General features: G+C 38.3%; 1 protein-coding gene across 9 annotated transcripts in view; it reads left to right on the top strand.

The window, feature by feature from the left end:
- KCNH7 (potassium voltage-gated channel subfamily H member 7) overlaps positions 1-19,827 on the top strand; it is a 336,293-nt gene that overhangs the window by 291,228 nt on the left and 25,238 nt on the right. For 8 of the 9 annotated variants that reach the window (XM_060777976.2, XM_060777984.2, XM_060778001.2 and 5 more), the window contains 3 exons: positions 12,776-13,028; positions 15,534-15,739; positions 17,408-17,507. In XM_060777976.2, coding sequence (XP_060633959.2) covers positions 12,776-13,028; positions 15,534-15,739; positions 17,408-17,507 — 559 coding nt within the window. The remainder of the gene's footprint in view (positions 1-12,775; positions 13,029-15,533; positions 15,740-17,407; positions 17,508-19,827) is intronic. The other variant, XM_060777993.2, reaches the window with a different exon arrangement.

Here is a 19,827-nt window from a genome sequence, read left to right on the forward strand (position 1 = left end):
AATTCAAATATTAAAACACAAGTAAACCCAAATCCAAATCAGAGTCCAGAGTTCCCGTCCGAAGATTTTCCATTGTCAGTTCTCATAAGTCATTGCAATTACTGCTCAGTCAGCTCCCCGAATGCTTGGTCCCAAAGCCATGGTTTGAGCTTTTTTCTAAAGGAGGGGCAAGAGGGAGTCACCCTGAATTCATTGGGGAGTGTGTTCCATAGACCGGGGGGCACCACCGAGAAGGCCCTGTCTCTCATACTGTCCTGGGACTATCAGTCTTGGGCAAGTTCTAATGTCAGTCTAGCCAGCTTTTGTACAACAAACGGTAAAAGAGTAGCTTACCTTATCATTTACCTCAGGCAGCAAAATATTTTGGCTGATCCAAACATGTCAAAATGAATTGAAAACAATTCCAGAGATGAACCAGATCTGGGTCAAGAGAAGAAAGTCATGGACACTGTCCATTAGATGCCTTCAATAGCACAATACCATCAAAATGAGCAACTGCATCAAAATGAACACTTGTCTGTTGCAGAAATGCTGGCTGTACTTCTTGGAGCTTGTTCTAGTCTTTCCAAAGCTTTAGAAAATGGTTTGAACAGAAATTAGGTTAGAACACACAAAAAGAGCACATTGTACCCCTTGGACAATAACCACTCTGCTACCTTCACTGATTCAAAAGGTATCATCTGTACACAGCTTGCTCGTCTGCCCCTAGTTACCGTCCAAAGACAGAAAATATCTTTTAAGTGAGATGTTCCAACAAAACTATTAAAAGATGTTGTCAACAACCGAGAGACTGTTAGCCACTAGAAAATGTTGGATTTTATAACCAAGTTTAACTCTTGAATCCCAAGAACAGCTTTCCCAGTGGCTGGTATAGTTTTATAGCATTTGTTCAAGAGGAAAGAGCGATATCAGAAGGAAGAAATTTAGGGAGCTTTATTATGCTGAAGAAAGAGATACAGGAAGTTTGTAGTTTCACTGTTTTCAAACAGGTCATCAGCATGAGTATTATAGTATTGAGAATTGGTGTCAATCAACGTAAAGAATCAATCCATAGGAGACTTTCAGCTTTCTAGCTTCCCAAACCAGCAATCTGACACATATACAAAACCATATTTTCTTGAAAGATCCCGTTTCTGGGGAGAGCAAAGCACCTAAGAGCCAGTTGCATCCTGAAGATGGACCCTCTTAGAGGTCCACCTTGCACTACCCCAACTGAAGTGTCTCATCTTGAGTAAATATTGATTCACAAAGATGCTGACTCAAACTCTGGGTTTGTGTATAACCTCCCTCTCCTCAAATCCAATGGATTACAATTATAAATTCATTTTTTAATAAAAATGTTAAAAGACAGAAATTCCTCTAACAAGGTACAGTACTTGCACATACATTTCTGCTCAGAAGTAATATTATACATGTTTACTCTGAACTTCAATAGAGCTTTTTTCCAAGTTCCTTATATATTCATGTATAAGTCAGGCTCATGCATACATGGACCTCATGTCTAATTAAAGGACATATTTTCAGGCCAAAATTATGGATTTTGATACAACCCATGGATAAGTCAAAGGTCACTCCACAGAGAGGGTAAAGCCACCTCTAGTCACTGCTGCTGCCATTTTCCTGCCCAGGCATTCAAAAAGGTCAGAAGTGGTGCTACAACAGTGAAAATAGAGGAAATTTGTGCTTCTTATAGGTTCTTCTTAGATAGACTAAGCTCTCATCTTTTGCTCTGCCACTCGGAAAATTGGATGGTTCACTTTTTGATAAGAGCTAAGTTACAGTACTGGCCCATTACTAGGCCAGTACTGGCCCATTACTAGGCCAACCATGGGATTTCGGGTAGGGGGTGCCAGTTTTTTTGACTAAAAATACTTATACATGAGTATATAATTGCAGGCAAGGAATTGTCTACCTGTATATATTGTTCAACCAACACCTGGTTAACAACTGGAGGTGGATTCATGAAGTAGAGCTTGATGAGTTGAAAAGCAGTATTGTATGTGTTTGTATCTCGTATCTATGCATATGCATATGTCCTAGCTTAAGCGGACATGAAGTATGTATATGAAATTTGCAATATAAGAGTAAATACAGCTGAGTAGATTGATTTTACGATATCTTATTGTTAATGGTATCATACAATTCCGCTTTTGGAGAATAGCCAACTATATAAAAACACACACATATACATATCTTAGAAAGTTGCCTTACTGCTAGGTTAATATGCAAACTGTTTTTTGTATGCTGTACTTATGAAAGATTTATCTCTTTCTTGTCTGCTTCATACCTTAATACATGGAATAACACCACCCACTGGTAAGAGCAGGAGGTATTTATATCCCATTTAATTCTAGTTTTGTTTAAAAAATCAGAATATCCTTATCAACTGTTGAGTTTAAACTTGCTTATAAGACTTTCTGTTTTAACTTTTTGTGCATGACAATGTGATAAAAAACTTAAAGGATATATATATGTGTATGTATGTTGGCAAAATCAGGCCCCAAAATAAAATTTTAAAAACGGAAGACAACAGAACCAAAACTAACTAAAACAAAAGCTTTTCTGATGACACCGTGGTTACTAATCCGTGGTTTGAAGCCACACTCAAATAACTCTTCTCTGCCCAAAAAAGGTCCTGTGCATATGGTCAGCTGCTCTGTAGAAAACATCGCATTGGGGTGAAGCTGTCATGCACATCACTCTATGTTTTACTTTTGTGTTGGTGCTTTTTCGTTCACATCAGGTGCATGTTCCTGGCAAGGACCAGTGGCTTTTTTTATCCTAGGCTCAGCGCCATGTGCCCATGTGATGGATTCGCACGTGCTTTGAATCACTCGCGTGACCTTGCATGGTGGTTAACTGTAAAGAATCTATCACCAGACTTGCATGCAGATCTCCTGCAGATGCATGCGGGAGTTGGAGGAGATGTGCAAATTCAGAGGCAGGTGACTTGAATATTGTAAGGTGTTTTGGCCACTTTCTTGTCATAGTCATGTTGAAAGCAATAATATTTCCTGCTCTGAAAATTAAACGCATGCGTCATTTTATTGTGTTCATCCCCAACTTTATGATTTTTTTAAATGTTTTCTTCAGGAAAGAACATGAAAGAGTTTTTCAGAAACCAAAGCATTTAGATAAATACATCTGCTTTCATGAAAACAAAGCTTTAAGATAATGTTTTTTTTTCCTCACGTCAGTGGTTATATTCATCATTTCCTACTTAAATGACTAGTACATGAAAAAAATGTTGTCAGTCTTGTATATTGAAATACACTTGCAGCCTAATTATTAATTTGTTCATTTCTTTCTCTTTGTTTCACTTCTCTGTTTCTTTTGTTGTCCATTTCAGTATTTAATATTTGTAAGGGAGGAGGGAATTTGTAACATACTTATGTGAAAGGAGTAGTTAAACAGGATTAGATGTTTAATTTCTAGTTAAACAGGATTAGATGTTTAACACTGATATATAATGAGCAACATTTAAAAATTGTCAACATCTGGCAAAGGTGAACTTGTGGAAATGTATGGTTGCCCAAAGTGAGAAACCAGAGTTGGATCAAGTATGGCATCAGGGTTGCTGATGAGGGGTAGGGGAATGATGCCCTTCCTCTTCTGTGCATTCTCATTTGGACAACCTAACATTGACCTCTTGTCCTTTGTGTTATCCGGACTTAATTTCTGTTTCAAGAATTGTAGCCTCAACCCAAGCTGTGTTGCTTCTATCATACAGTACAACATGGATGGCCCCATGCACATCTTTCCAATGAACAAAAAGGAGATGACAATGGAGGCCTATAGATAAGGATTCTGTAAGATGTTGCCATTGTAGTTATTATTCTTCTGCCACCCCTACAGGTTCAAATGATTATGTCCCCTTCCTGCATCCTGTTCTCTATTCTGTTTGTCTCCTTCCCCCTCTGCTCTCTATTCTATATTGCCTGGGCTGCATGCTGTTCACAGCAGAGAAGGTTTAACTGTGTAGACAACTCACAAACCTGTGCCTTTTTATCACTTCCATGAATTCTCACAATTCATACTTGTTTTATGATTTATTTCATGTAAAGGAAAGGGTTTTTTAAAAAAGAAGAAGAAATATATTTTGTGCAAGATATGAACAAAAGGACATTTTCATAACATTTTGAAATGCAAACTAGATGCAATGTTTATGTTTGGTGTGTGTGTGTGTGTAAGAGAGAGAGAAAGAGATGTAGCAGTCATGTCTTGTTAAGAGACTTTTGAAAAACTCTTTAATAGAGCACTTAAATAATGGAAAGGCACTTGGGTTGAGATGATAGTACTGAGAACTCACTACTTTCAAATAACCAAAATGAGAAACATTTATATATATATATTGGTAAATAAAGTAATGGAGCACCTGGTAGTGCAGCGAGTTAAACCACTGAGCTGCTGAACTTGTTGACCTAAAAGTCGGCGGTTCAAATCCAGAGAGTGGGATGAGCTCCTGCTGTTAGCCCCAGCTTCTGCCAGCCTAGCAGTTCGAAAACATGCAAATGTGAGTAGATCAATCGGTACCGCTTCTGCGGGAAGGTAATGCGCCCCATGCAGTCATGCTGATCACATGTCTATGAACAATGCTGGCTCTTCAACTTAGAAATGGAGATGAACACTATCCCCCAGAGTCAGGCACATCTAGATTGAATGTCAGGGGAAACCTTTACATTTAAAGTAATATGATAGATCTCCAATTATTGAAGTAATGTGATATGGAAAAACTGGAAATAGGGGAAGATTCTAATTATGGATTTAATTTGTTTTAGTTGCACGAGCAGGCAACACTGAAAGTTACACCTGCATTTGGGTGTGTGTCTTGGGTGAATGCCCCTCATCTTCCCTTCCTTTCTCATATTCCATTCCTTCCTCATCTTCCCCCAATTGCTATTGAGGGGTGCAAAGCCTGCAGACGGGTAGGTTGAACATGAAGGGAGCAGGGATGAGATGCAATTACACCTGGAAGAACTTTACGAAATGTGTTTCAGGATCTTAGTCATTGTCTTTAGCCACTTGGCTGTACTGCTTCTTACAAACTTAGTACAGGGTTGTGAAGACAGGTGGTTATTAATAACTCAGAAAGATACTGCACTTCTCTTTTCTTAGGAATAGTAGATAATCGTGCTCCACAGATAAGCAAGTAAAGAAATAGATTTAAAATCACTTTTACAGCCATCACTTTTTACATTGCCTGAAAACTCAATGGCAACAAGTGGAGTGATTCTAAAATAGGTCTGAGGAATCTTCCAATTCAGGATGGATGGACACAGTGCCCTTCAAGGCTGGAAATGCCAGCAGTCTTGGCTCATTTTAACACACAAGCTAGCCCTCATTTGTTCATCATGAACAAATGATGAACAAATGTGTGTGTCGGCAATGTTTGAAAATGGCATCCAAAGAACTTGTGCAAATCAACTGGAAATTGATAACTCACCAATTATGTAAGTCAACAATATTTACAATCCATTGAGTCTATTGATCTACTCTAGTTGGGATTAAGAATTGAATGGAGGCCTCAGTCTTTACATTATTACCTACCACAGACTTTAGGATAGAGAAAGAAAGAAAGCACCCTCATTAGCGACAGATAAAATATTTTGTCTAAAACAACTAGGTTATATAGAAATTGTGATATTTTGAAAGGATATAAAAATCTATATTTCTCTAGTATATTTTGGGAAGTGATCCCAGCAATGCCCAAGGCATTTTTAAAAACTTACCCTGAGGCAGCACAAAATAGTCAACGCTTCCTAAGGATTAAAATAGTCAAATGTTCTTAATGACTAAGCATATCTAACATTAGCTAGTTTTGTGAGGTTTCAGAGGAGGGAATGAGAATAGAGTAATGGCTGTTGGCCTAGATAAGATCATTTGTTCATAGCATTACTGTTTTGAAAATCTTGTAAAAACTTATTCCATTTGATAAAATACTTCCAGTGTGTGACCACATTTTCAGACACAATTTATGAAGTCTGTTTTCCTCTTAGTGCCCTTTTAATCAATTCATATTGCACACATAATCAGTGTCTACCCTAAAGTGCTGTATATAAACCTAAATAGTTCACAGGTCTTATAGTCAGTCTAATGAAACATGGTTGAGTCTTCTCTAGCAGTGTGTCCAACTTACCCAGTATTGCAAAGGGCCAAAAGCAAGAGAGAGTCTATTGTCAAAGACATTTGGAGGGTATCATATTGGGGAAAACTGAGATCAACCTACTGAAGGTATGGACAGCGTAAGGACAGGAAGATCCTCAAAGGTCCAACCAGGGCTCCTATACTTCATAAGAGCATTGGAAGAGCCGCTTTGGATCAGCACAAAGACCTATGTTATCCAAAGCCCTGCTTATGGAGTGACCAATCAATTTGGCAATTAAAAGATCACCAGTAAGAGAAAGCCAGGGTAGAAATGTGGTAAATAAATAATAAACAAATCTTTATTATTATTATTTATTGATTTATTTATAACCCGCCCTATCTCCCCAAGGGGACTCAGTGTGTTTTCCAGTGGAAATGGGCCCAAACCATTACCCAGCTATTGTTACACAGAGACACAATCCCATTTATTATCAAGGTTATATACAGCTATGCAAGATACTTACAGAGTACTGGGAAGCACGGAATTGACATTCTTTGACAAACCAGACTTCTAGTGCCAATAATTTAAGCTTTTTTCCTAGCCTCCCACATCCATTAGTAAAATATAATTTAGTGTATATCTACTAGGGTTTGGTACGCTAGGATGGGGCATAATTCGCAAAAAAAAAATCGGAAGTTTTTGCCTTCCGAAGGGATTTACGCTCTGTTTCTGTGAGGCTGAAGTCCTCTATAGTTTTGACTCTCCTTGCGCCATTGATTTCAGGGATACGGAAGTGAGTCGGAACTATGATGAAGCGTTTTTAATGCAACTAAGCCTTCTAGGAGGTGAAGCCTAAGCTGCTTGCCTCCCAGCCAATCAGGAGTTACGTTTTGGGGAGGGGAGAACAGCCATTGCTGTATATAAACCTAAGCACATGGCTGGAAGTCTCACTGCAACCAGGGAAGGGAGCTTGGGGGAGTTGATGCTACATTTCCCAACCTTGCTGGGCCTCAGCTGCACAGACAGTGACTTCTAGAAGTATATCAAGTTTATATCACAGTATATCAAGTTTCATCATGATTGGACTAAAAATGAGGGTGGAAGAAACCCCTGGAGTTTCCCCAGTGCCAGTGCTGTTTTCTGCACATTTTGCAATCGTGTCCACCATTAACTAATTGATTTAGACGTTTCTGAAACTTCCAACTTTATTTTTTTTTAAATCGGAAGTGACTTTAGAATCAAACCAACAGCACTCCCTACATCCGAAACAAATTTTGAACCTTTTTTTTTATCAACGAAGCCTAATATCTACACTATAGAATTAATGAGATTTGACAGATACCACTTTTAACTGCCATGACTCAAGGCTATGAAATCCTAGGATTTGTAATTTGGTGAGGCACTAGGAGTCTTTGGCAGAAAAGGTCAAACTATTAAGCCTTCCAGATGTTTTGGACTTCAACTCTCACAATTCCTAACAGCCTACACCAGGCATGACCGAAGTTTGTCATGCTTTGTGTAGATGGACCTTAGTAGCCTTAAATAACTGGAAGTTTTTGACTGAGGAATGTCAGAAGGGTGGAATTACAATAATGGGACACTCTTTCATTCTTTAGCTAAGCTATGTAGTGTGAAGCAAAGTGGTGTAACTATATTAATTCTATAGAGGATCTTTGCATCCTTACATAAGTATTCTGGCGTCACACCCAGCAGCACCCTCCACTGTAGATAAGGTATTCTTGGCCTTGTCTGAGACTTTAATTCCCATGAGCTCTAGTCAGCATGGTCAGTGGTGGTGGATATGGGATTTAACATCTGGAGGACTAAATACCCCTGGCACTGCTTCATTATTTCTGCTATACCTCTAGGATCCTGTGCAATACACACTTCTTATAAGCAAACTGTGGCTGGACTCCCTTTTGCAGGAATGGGCAACTTGTGGCCTCCTGGCTCTCTCCTAATGCTACTTCCAGTGTCTTTCATTATTGAATTTGTTGGCTAAGGATGATGGGAAGTACAGTCCAAAAACATCTGGAGAGCCTTTTATTATTTTATTGAAAGGCACATAAAAGTAAATCACAAAGTAATGTGCAGTTATGTTACTGGCATGGCATGGGACCTTGTGGGAGTATTGTATGCTTGCAGAGCAAATAGAACAGCCTCAGAAAAACATCATTAGGCAATGTGGAGGGGAAAGGGACCTGATAAATTCCTACCGGATAAAGCAATTTTGCACTCAGCAGTAACCAGCAGTAACAATTTTTCTCTCAGTGGTAATGTTAGAACTTCATCCAGTTTTAAATAAAGTTCAGCTCCTTCAAATACAGGTGAAAAAATTAATCTCAGGTAGATTGTGTTTGGTAGTCCTTTTAAGGTCAAACGGCTTCTCTGGGGTGCCCCCAACACAATAAGTTCAAGAATAAGAGCAGAACACAGTAGAAGTGGCATTCACAAGGGTGACTCGATTTGCAAAGAAGGAAATGATATTTCTGTATGATAAATGCCCTCAGTCTTCGTGGTGTGGCAAATACCTTGCAGCATGATTCCAGGCATTTTGACACAGAGAGCTAAACTACATTCATTTCATTGGGATTTTCTCGCAGAAAACTGTGCATTAGAAATATGCACCCTCATTCACTCCCAGGAAGGATTTATTGGAGTATCACATCAAGGATCCTGCAGGCAACAATAATCTGTTGCTGGGAATTTCTGACTTGCCCAAAGCTGTGGGAATTCATAGCTATATGGGGATTCAGATCCAAGCCTCAAGAAGTCTTAGGGCCTTTCCACACAGACATATAACCCAGAATATTAAGGCAGAAAATTCCACAATACATGCTTTGAACTGGATTATCTGAATCCACACTGCCATATATTGCAGTTTAAAGGAGAAAATGTGGGATTTTGTTCAGCTGTGTGGAAGGGGCCTAAGATAATGTGGGATTTTCTGCCTTGATATTCTGAGATATAGGGCTATGTGGATAAAAAAAAAGACTTATTGCTTGTGGAACAATGAATGCAGATCCATGTCAGTGCTGAGAAAATACAATAACTATTCTAAAAATTACATAATTTTCTTCTGGGAAATTTAATCTTGAATATATTTTAGTTGATACAAGTTGATGTATTTTAGTGCTAATATTTAAAGTCGCACGTTCCATTCCAAGTTCTTAAATTGTTCAATTCTTTGCACAAACATCTGTTATAATAATGTTCTCTGTTTTTGTTTTTGTTTTCCCCAGCACAAGTTCTGTTGTTTCCTTTCACATATCAATCATTTATTTGAGCTGATTTTTTGAATCATAGCTTGGCTTTAAGAGATTTTCTGGCATCCAAGACAATGGTCACCCGTGTTGTTATTGCTGTTGGTGAAATGGGGTTTATATTTTTGTTATGAAGCTTTCAGTGTTTGCACAGACCTTTATTGTGCTGAAGTGAAATGAAATCCTATTTAAATAATAAAGCATTTAAGTTGTATAACAATCATGTTGTAATCCTGTGCTTGACATGCATTTATGTGAATATGACACACTTTTAAAACAATGGCTAAGTTGACAGCTGAGAGTTATCAAGTATTTATGTATATTTATTTTAAAACAGGAACTCTCTTCAGAGTCTATGCATAAATATCTATATTCAAATGAGCTTCTCACCAGACATACATATTATGTAAGGTACCAAACATAGGATGCCAAATATATTCCAAAAGACATCCAAAAAGCAAACCTCACACAATCATTTTATGTGACAGAGCTTGGAAAGTTACTTCCTTACACAACCCACCCTCCATTTCTACTGTGGTTAGCAGTTCAGGACCCCAATAAAGGTGGGAAAACACAGGAAAAAATGTATTGTCGAAGGTTTTCATGGCCGGAATCACTGGGTTGTTGTAGGTTTTTCCGGGCTATATGGCCATGGTCTAGAGGCATTCTCTCCTGACAGGTGAAATGTCAGGTGATGCAGGTGAAATGTCAGGAGAGAATGCCTCTAGACCATGGCCATATAGCCCGGAAAAACCTACAACACTGAAAAAAATGTTGGGGTTTTTTTTACCTGAGAGAACACTTCTCTAGTCATATGTAAATCATCCAGGACAGCACCATAGTCACCTTCCAAAGATTCCTCCAGAGAGAACATACTCATCAAATCTGCAGATAATCAAATCTGCAGAAGTGAAACCTGCAAATGTAGAGTGCGGACAGTATTAATTTGTCACATGTAACTAGCATTGCTTTGAAGCATATCTCATTACCGTTGTTTGGTATTCAAAGAGTAGCTCATAATTCACAAGATGCTTTTAATTAATTTAGCCTTCAAAAATTACGGGGGGAAAGTCCCCAAATGATTTCCCCAAAGACATGTTTTAAGTACTCATTACACAATAATAATAATAATAATAGCAATAATAATAATAATAATAATAATAATAATAATAACAACAACAACAACTATATTTTAGAAGAACCATAAGTAATGTTGCTATTTGAAACATATTATTTCCAAGCTCTGGTTTCAAATGAAGTTAGAACCCATTTCTCAGTCCCAGGTGCAAAATTAGGCCACAATGTCTCCGCCACAGCTGCTTGTGCCAAAAAGGGCAACACACCACCACGATGATGAACTGCCTTTGTCTAATGCACAGTAATTCCCTTTCAACACCAGCTTATAAAAATAGATATATCTTACTCTGCAAATGCTACCTATTATACCCAAGATAGCATTTTATATAATGACTGAGGAATAACTTAGTTACATTCTGATGTGATTGAAGGCTGCAAAGCACAGGCTGTACATGGATCTCCAACTCATCCATCATGTTTTACTCTTAGGAGTCAGTTAAGATACTGCTGCCACTTCCATAAGAACAGATTAGGAAGGGTTTTCAGGATCCACAAATATCCTCACCAGTGGCAAGCATCTTTTGACCTAACAAGAATTTTTGTTCTAAAAGCAAGTGGGACATCAGAGGCAATTGGGGCCAATTTAAGCTGAAGATTGAGTATGTCTTTGCATTTAACATGTACATTCAACCTTCTGCAAGAAGTAAAGGGAGAAAAAAATCATTAAGTTTGCAGCTGGGAGATGATAACTTGAAGCAGCCCAAACAAAATCACTTTGGAAGAAAATCCTGCATTCTTTTGAATGGAGAATTTCCTCCAAATGCAAACAGCAGATTAGAAAAAGAACTTTTTTCAAAGACTGTAGCAGGAGAGAAAGGGCTAGCCATTCCCCTTCCTGCATACTCATGTCTCCAAAATGACCAAACACAGACACTTCTACCAGCAATTGTTGTCTACATTTTTAAAAGTATTGCATATTGAATGCAGATACTTTTTAACATATGTCTAGTTGTAACTGCCCATTGCTTCTATGCACCTTTGAATTGAGTACCATCAGAAATGCAACCAGAGCTGTCCAAAATCTTTGGCTCCCTGAAATTGCATCTTCCTTTATATATCCTGCAACAAAGCAAGTACAAGTTAAAGGAAGTATCTCCTCTCTCTGCAAAAAAAAATGGTTGCCATACCTTGAATTCTCTCTTCCTGTTGAAGTGAATGACTTCCTGCTGAGACATTGGTCTTTCCACCTGAATCCTAGTAAAGACATTAGCAGCCTGCTTTTCAACTTTGAAGATACTGTATTCTCTTTTTCCAAAGTCTTTGGGAACACACTTTTTTTTCTTCCCAGATACTGCCCTCTAAAAACACCACCATAATAATAAATAATAAAATAATGAAACTTTATTTATATCCTGCCATCATCTCTCCGAAGGGACTCAGGGCGGCTTACAAGGCACTCCAGAGTGCACATATAATATACAACAGATTAAAATGGCACAAAAGTATAAAACAAGTCACGTAAAATTATAACCCCTTCCCGTGTGATGCTCTTCTAATGTTTTGGACTGCAACTCTCAGAGTCTTCACCAGCATGGGATCAGTGAGGTGAAGTCCAAAACCTCTGAAAGCACCACATTGTACAAGGCTGGCTTTGTGGATTCTAGCTAACTTTCCAGTTACACCCCAATCCACAAATAGATATTTGGACATAACAGTTCTGATTCTATTATTTAAATAGCAGAAATAGAGTTGGCCCTCTGCACCCATGGGGATTGTTGCCAGGATTCCTGTGGATAGCAAAATCCATGGATGCTCAAATTCCAACACACAACTAGTAGCAAAAGGGGCAATCCTTTGTGTCAGCCACCTTGGAAAAAGACTCCTCAGTCTCACACTCAGGAAGGAAGTGCTACAAAACAGCTTCTGTCAAAATCCTCTCATGAGCATTTTGTGCAGTGAGGATAATGGTCCTTTTTAAGTATTTTCAATCCATAGTTGGAACTCACAGGTACAGAGAGCTAACTGTATTACAATATATGGTTTCCACAGGAAAAAGTTCTATACAGTTAGGGCTCCTTCACACTACCTGGTTATAAAACTATAATTTCATCCTATGGGATGGATCATGGACCTTTCACACTACACAATTATAGCAAGTTTATCCATACTAATGTTCCCAACTAGTTCTGTCATACTTTGCTAGTTAAGTTATTCAAACACCTTCTAACCCAAGAGAGTTGTTGCATTTTTTAAAAAAATTAGTGCCGCCTCACTGAGCAAAAAAGAGATCTAAAGCTGTAGGCAAATTTGCAGTTTAAGTTGTGCTAAACTCTCATCTTGTCTTCATCAGGTCCTAAAGGGCTTTCCAGAGTGTTTACAAGCTGATATCTGTCTCCATCTCAACCAAACCTTACTTCAAAACTGCAAAGCTTTCCAGGGAGCCAGTAAAGGCTGTCTTCGTGCATTAGCAATGAAGTTTAAAACCACACACGCACCTCCAGGGGACACGCTTGTTCATAGTGGTGACGTTCTGACTGCGCTTTACTTCCTTTCACGAGGCTCCATTGAAATCCTCAAGAATGATATGGTTGTAGCCATTCTGGGTAAGCCATATAAGATTTCATTATGTCTGGAAAAGCTGCTGCTGCTGACTCAAAAATAATTTTCTGTTGTTAGACAAGAGGCTATATTGTAAATGTATGAATATGAAAGAAAATGAATCAAAATGAAATGTGTACTAAGTGAAAATAGAAATATAAGTGTTCTAGATCAAAAATAAGCCATGACATACTGTATATTCTCATATATAAGTCTAGAAATTTAAGTCAAAAAATCAACCCCACAAAAAACTGGATCACCTTATTCACAGGTCAGTGTAAGCACTGTGCCTTAACTCTTATGCAGTAGGGTCTCACTTATCCAACATAAACAGGTCAGCAGAACGTTGGATAAGCAAAAATGTTGGATAATAAGGAGGGATTATGGAAAAGCCTATTAAACGTCAAATTATGATATGATTTTACAAATTAAGCACCAAAGCATCATGTTTTACAATAAATCAACAGAAAAAGCAGTTCAATATACGGTAAAATTATGTAGAAATTACTGTTTTTACAAATTTAGCACCAAAACATCACAATATATTGAAACAGCTGTGGATCCAGGATCCAGGCAGGAGGCAGACTGTGTTGGATAACACAGAACATTGGATAAGCAAAGGTTGGATAAGCGAGACTCTACTGTACATAAAAAAGAAGAAGCCATGCCCTTCTCTAACTAGAATAATGAAAGGCAGGAGCTTACCCTGTCCCAAGAGAACCCCAAAGAAGTCTCCCTACTTTCTCCATCACAATGACACATCTGACATTTCTGAATGCCCGAGTAGGCAACAGCCAAGGGCAACTGTACATTCTGATATTAAAACACACACACAATGGCAATGAAACACTCTCACTCTAAGTGGCCATAGTGACCCACAACTGCAAGGGTCCTTGAATTCGATCAGGTAACAGTGCAAGTCCTCTTGTGCTACTCACAACCACTGGCTTGGTTTTGTTTTATTTACGTAAAACTATTATTGTAATACAGGACAAAAAGAAATTTGCAACATAAATTACAATAGCTTAAAGCCATATGTTATAACATATATATTGTATATATGCGCATGCACATACACACACATACATATACATACCAAATAGTTATCTTACTAAAAGCTAGTACTGAACTAAAGCAGTTTAAAATGTTTTGAAACTACAGTACGACTCCCATATCAATCGGAGATAGATTTTCAGACTTTGCATGGATATGCGAAACTGTAGATCAGCGTTTCTCAATCTGGGGGTCGGGACACCTGAGGGGGTCATGAGGGAGCCTCAGAGGGGTAGCCAAAGACCATCAGAAAACACAGTATTTTCTGTTAGTATGGGGGTTCTGTGTGCTAAGTTTGGCCCAATTCTATCGTTGGTGGAGTTCAGGATGCTCTTTGATTGTAGGTGAACTATAAAACCCAGAAACTACAACTCCCAAATGACAAAATCAACCCCCCAATCCCACCAGTATTCAAATTTGGGCGTATCAGGTATTTGTGCCCAGTTTGGTCCAGTGAATGAAAATATATCCTGCATATCAGATATATACATTACGATTCATAACAATAGCAAAATTACAATTATGATGTAGCAACGAAAGTAATTTTATGGTTGGGGGTCACCACAACATGAGGAACTGTATTAAGGGGTCATGGCATTCGAAAGGTTGAGAACCACTGCTGTAGATAATAGCATCATGCCACCATGGGATAAGGCACCCTCCAACTCAGACTGTGAGCGAGGGATGAAGACACATGTAGGGACTCTTCATTGGTTCAAGGAGGCACAGAAAAGGCAAACAATGTGAGGCAGGGTTAACCTCTGCAACTTCACAGCTCCCTTCACATGTTCTTTTAATGCATGGGAAGGCTGTTTTCATTCCTCCTACTTCTGACTATGTGAGTCTTTTCACAAAATGTAAAATAAATCACTTACTTCCATTGTTTTTGACATTCTATGCTTTCAAGTCCTTTCCAACCTATGGCAATCCGAAGACCATAGGGTGTTTTTGGCCACATTTGTTCAGAAGAGATTTTTCATTGTTCTCCTCTGAAGCTGAGATAATGTGACTTGCCCAAGGTCACCCAGTGGATTTTGTCGCTTAGTGGGGATTGGAACCCTGGTTTCCAGAACCATAGTCTAACACTCAGGCCCCATCTACATTTCCATATAAAATCCAGGTTATCTGCTTTGGATTATATGGCAGTGTAGAAGGGTCCTTATACCACTAAACCTATAGATATCATCTCCTAGACATTATACACACACACACACACATGACATCTCCAGTCTGAATGGTACAATCGAAAGGAAACTGTTCCATGTAATTCTGTTGTATGTATAAAGATTGGTTAGAATATGTATGATTACCAGACAGACTACATGATTAGCAATCAGATTGCATACATTTTTTTCAGACAACATGTGGGTTTTTTTTCCTTTTCTCAGGAAAGAGGGACATTTGTGAATTGCCTGTAATTTTTCTCTGTCTTTTTTCCTCTCCCATTACTGCTAAAGGCAAAAATGATATTTTTGGAGAAATGGTACATCTTTATGCAAAACCAGGGAAGTCAAATGCAGATGTGAGGGCTTTAACCTACTGCGACTTGCACAAGATCCAACGAGAAGATCTATTAGAAGTTTTGGATATGTACCCTGAATTTTCTGACCTCTTCCTCACCAATCTGGAGCTCACTTTTAATTTGAGACATGAAAACCCTAAAGTATGTGAAATGTAACTTTTGGATAGTCTCTCAGTAGTGAAACAATGAATATCTTGAAGTTAATAGTTTTAAGTGCACGAGAATTAAACCATGTTTTTTTAAAAAAAGAAAAGGTAGAAACATTATAATAATGGTTGTTTTAGGAGCCGTTGGACAACAACCTGTAGTCTGAAATATAACAGCACTATAAAACACATCATTCCTTCAAACCTGTTTTAGTTCTGGTTAGTGGTTGTCACTTCCCACAAAGGGGAGGACTGTCTGGTTCCTCCTGTCTTGATCCAGTTTTGTGGAAGGGAAATATAGCATGGACACACTTGAAATTTGCCATAAAGATCATTCCAGTTTCTTTTAAAACAGAAAGAGGAAAAGAATTTATTTTGGCTATGCATATACTATCTCATTTAATCTGTAGCAAAGAAGAAAGAGCTAGAGAAATAAATCAAAGGAGTGTATAATTTACTGATCTTATTGTTATGCAATGCAACTTTTATCACCATTATTGTGTAATTAAACATCATAGCTAATTACAATCAGCTACTCCGTTATTGTCTGGAGTAATACACTTCCCAAAAGAGATCTCTTCAATTTATTTGCCTCCAAGCTTATTTCTAAGTTGCAATGCTAAATGCACATCCACATTTTCTCATACACATAGTGTTTGTGTGTGAGCCTTCAGTTTGCCTATTGAATTGTGATAACACCATGAATTTCATAAGATTTTCTTAGGCAAGGAATACTCAGAAGTCATTTTACTAGTTTCTTCCTCTGAAATACAGCCTATAGCACCTAGTATTCCTTAGTAGTCTCCCATCCAAGGACTAACTAGGGCTGATCTGCTTAGGTTCCAAGATTGGATTGAATCTGGTAACTTTAAGGTATTTAGGCCCACATTCACAGAGATACATTATTATTTGGAGTACAAGATGGAAAATGCAATTTAATTAACATTTGTATAGTCATTAAGTTCCTCCTTCTTGGACCAATTTCCTCTTAAGTACCACCCAGGCATATAATTTAAACTGTGAGCATTACCCACAAAGGGATTTTTCTTTTGGTTAAAGAAAATTGAAAAACAATGGTAGACAGCCAGGGCTTGCTTCTACCAATAGGAGGTGGAGGAGGAAGAGAAAGAGGCAAAATTGGTCTCCAACTCTCAGGAACTCCTTGAATCTTCTATGGTCCCTTCCACACAGCCTTATAGCCCAGAATATCAAGGCAAAAAATCCCACATTATCTGAGTGTGGACCAGAGAACCCAGTTCAAAGCAGATATTGTGGGATTTTCTGCCTTGATATTCTGGGATGTAGGGCTGTGTGGAAGGGCCCTACAACTACATCAGAGACCAAGGAGATCCCTCCAGAATGATATAGAACTTAGATGCAGGGGCTGCAAAGAATGAGGCAACCGACAAAAGTCCACTGTCCTCATTTACACTAGTGGAGTCTCCATCAGATTGTGTGTGAATGCATTAAAATAACTTTCGGATTTATGGAGACCCCATGAATTTAATGTGTTTTTTTTAAAAAAGGGGGTGGGGCAAGGAATATTCAGAGGTAGATAAGAAAAGTTCTTTTTGTGTTTGGCAAAGTTTCCTATGAAGAATTGTGTGAAATACAATTTTTTAAAAGTGTCTAATCTATCGCATGTGGATCTTTTGATCTCAAGGCTGATCTCACATTAAGGCCACACCCCATGAGTGATTCAGATGGTGATAACAGCAAACTTCGAAGACGGAACTTGTCCTTTGAAAGCGACATTCATAAAGGTAATGTGTTGTATTTGTTTATTTGTATTTGCACTGTGGCATTGAATTTGGCCAAAACTGTAAGCTGCTCTGAGTCCCCTTTGGGGTGAGATAGAGCGGGATAGAAATATAGTAACTAAATAAATAAATACACCTGATTTTAAAATATTGAGTACTGTTTGAAACGATCACATACATATGCACTAACTGTTGTTGTTTGGATAATTTCTATGCATAAAAGAGTACTTTGAAAGATGTCCTATCACGTAATAAGGGGAGGGTCCCATTACATAACAGGATATATGGCCTCTTGGAGACGCATTGCACAGTGGCCCTGCTGCTGGAGTCATTTGTTCAATAGTCCAAATGCTGTAGCTATCTATCCTGTCTCCTGAGAATACAAACATTGCACAACAGCCTATCACACTTTGCACAAGTACATGTCAGATGTAACTTCCCAACAGGAAGCCAATCTCTGGTACCAACTTACACCAGGATAATAGCAAGGAATATAAACTAGTCAGAATACAATACCATAGAACTTCTGATATTGTCCCAGTTGCAGCAGGAAGGCCCAATCTACACTGCCACATAATGCAGTTTCAGAATGCAATTTAACTGCATTATATGGCAGTGTAGACTTATATAATCCAGTTCAATACAGTTTGGATTTAAAGGACATGCACTTTAGCCATGAACTAGTGCTTCCTTGAAAAGTCTCAAATGATACCTGTCCTAATACAGACATTTATGCCGCATCCCACAAATCCTATAACTTTCAAGCTGAATATCTAATGTGATTTACCTCTTGCTTGGGAGCAAGATCACACAGTTAATTAAACAGTTCTCCATTTTACTGTGTTATAATTATGATTCCAAGCAGTCTGATTTAAGGTGCCCACAAATTCCTGATGCTATATAAATTAGATTTTTCCCAGTTTTTAGAACAATATATATCCTAAAACAAAAAAAAAGTCCTTGGCTCACTGTCTTACTGTTTAAGAGAATGACACTACTTTTCCATCAAACGGACATATCTGAAGCACAAAGCCCAGAGCAATGGCAAACCTGTCAAGGAAATGCCCCCATGAAATATGTAAGCCGCTCTTCACATTCATACACGCAAAATCTGATGACAGAGGTGGCTTGCCTGAATGACCTGCATATCACATATGAGCAAACACACATTGCCACCTGAAGAACAAAATAGCCCATGGCCACTATGAAATTTTTAGCAGCTTCTTCAGGTTGGCCGAGAAACACCTTTGAGAAATACCTTTCATGATTTGGGATTTCAATGCAATGCTGGTCTAGCAAGAGCTGTGGACATTAATGAAACCCAACACATTGGCAAGGGTAAATACCTTCTTATGTTCTAAGAAGTATGAAAGATCTGTTCATACTTCCAGATCCTGGAAATGTGGAGTTCAGAGTAAAAATACATTGAGAAACATAATTCTTCTAGGAATTTAATGTCACCATTCTCCACCATCCCTCACCTACACTCTGATGTAACCCTAACCCCATCCAGAGCATGCAGAACACCTTCTTTTTGTACAAAGGAAACATCCCCCATGAATATTCCGTTTCTGTTTATTATTGAATGCAAATGTGACATTAACACTTTCTAGGTTGACCCCATAATCACAAGTCTAGGGCTCCCATCACTCACCATTACCCTTTTACTCCTCAGATCCTGTTATGGATCTTAAACCTCAAGATGACTACTGTATCAGACAAATGGCTGTGGGGTAGAGTGTGATCAGTCCTGCTCATACATTGTTTAATTAAAACATCCAGATAAAGATGTAAAAACTAAAAACATGAAGATTTATTATAACAGATTTGATTATAACGCTCTTTGATTGTAGGTGTAACTATGAATCCCAGCAACTAAAAACTCCAAAATGTCAAGATCTATTTTCCCCAAACTCTGGACTTAACATGGCATATTGAGTATTTGTGCCAAGTTAGGTCCAGATCCTTCATTGTTTGAGTCCACAGTGCTTTCTAGATATAGGTGAACTACAACTCCAAAACCAGGCCCCTCCAGTATTTTCTGTTGATCATGGGAGTTCTGTGTGCCAAGTTTGGTTCAGTTACATTGCTGGTGGAGTTCAGAATGCTTTTTGATTGTAGGCTAACTATACATACCAGCAACTACAACTCCCAAAAGACAAAATCAGTCCCCCCACCCCAACCCCACCAGTATTCAAATTTGGGCGTATTGGATATTTGTGCTAAATTTGGTCCAGTGAATGAAAATACATCCTGCATATTGGATATTTACATGACAATTCATAACAGTAGCAAAATTATATTTATATAGTAGCAACAAAAA

The sequence above is a fragment of the Anolis sagrei genome, chromosome 1, assembly GCF_037176765.1.
Source record: "Anolis sagrei isolate rAnoSag1 chromosome 1, rAnoSag1.mat, whole genome shotgun sequence".
Classification (NCBI taxonomy): Eukaryota; Metazoa; Chordata; class Lepidosauria; order Squamata; family Dactyloidae; genus Anolis; species Anolis sagrei.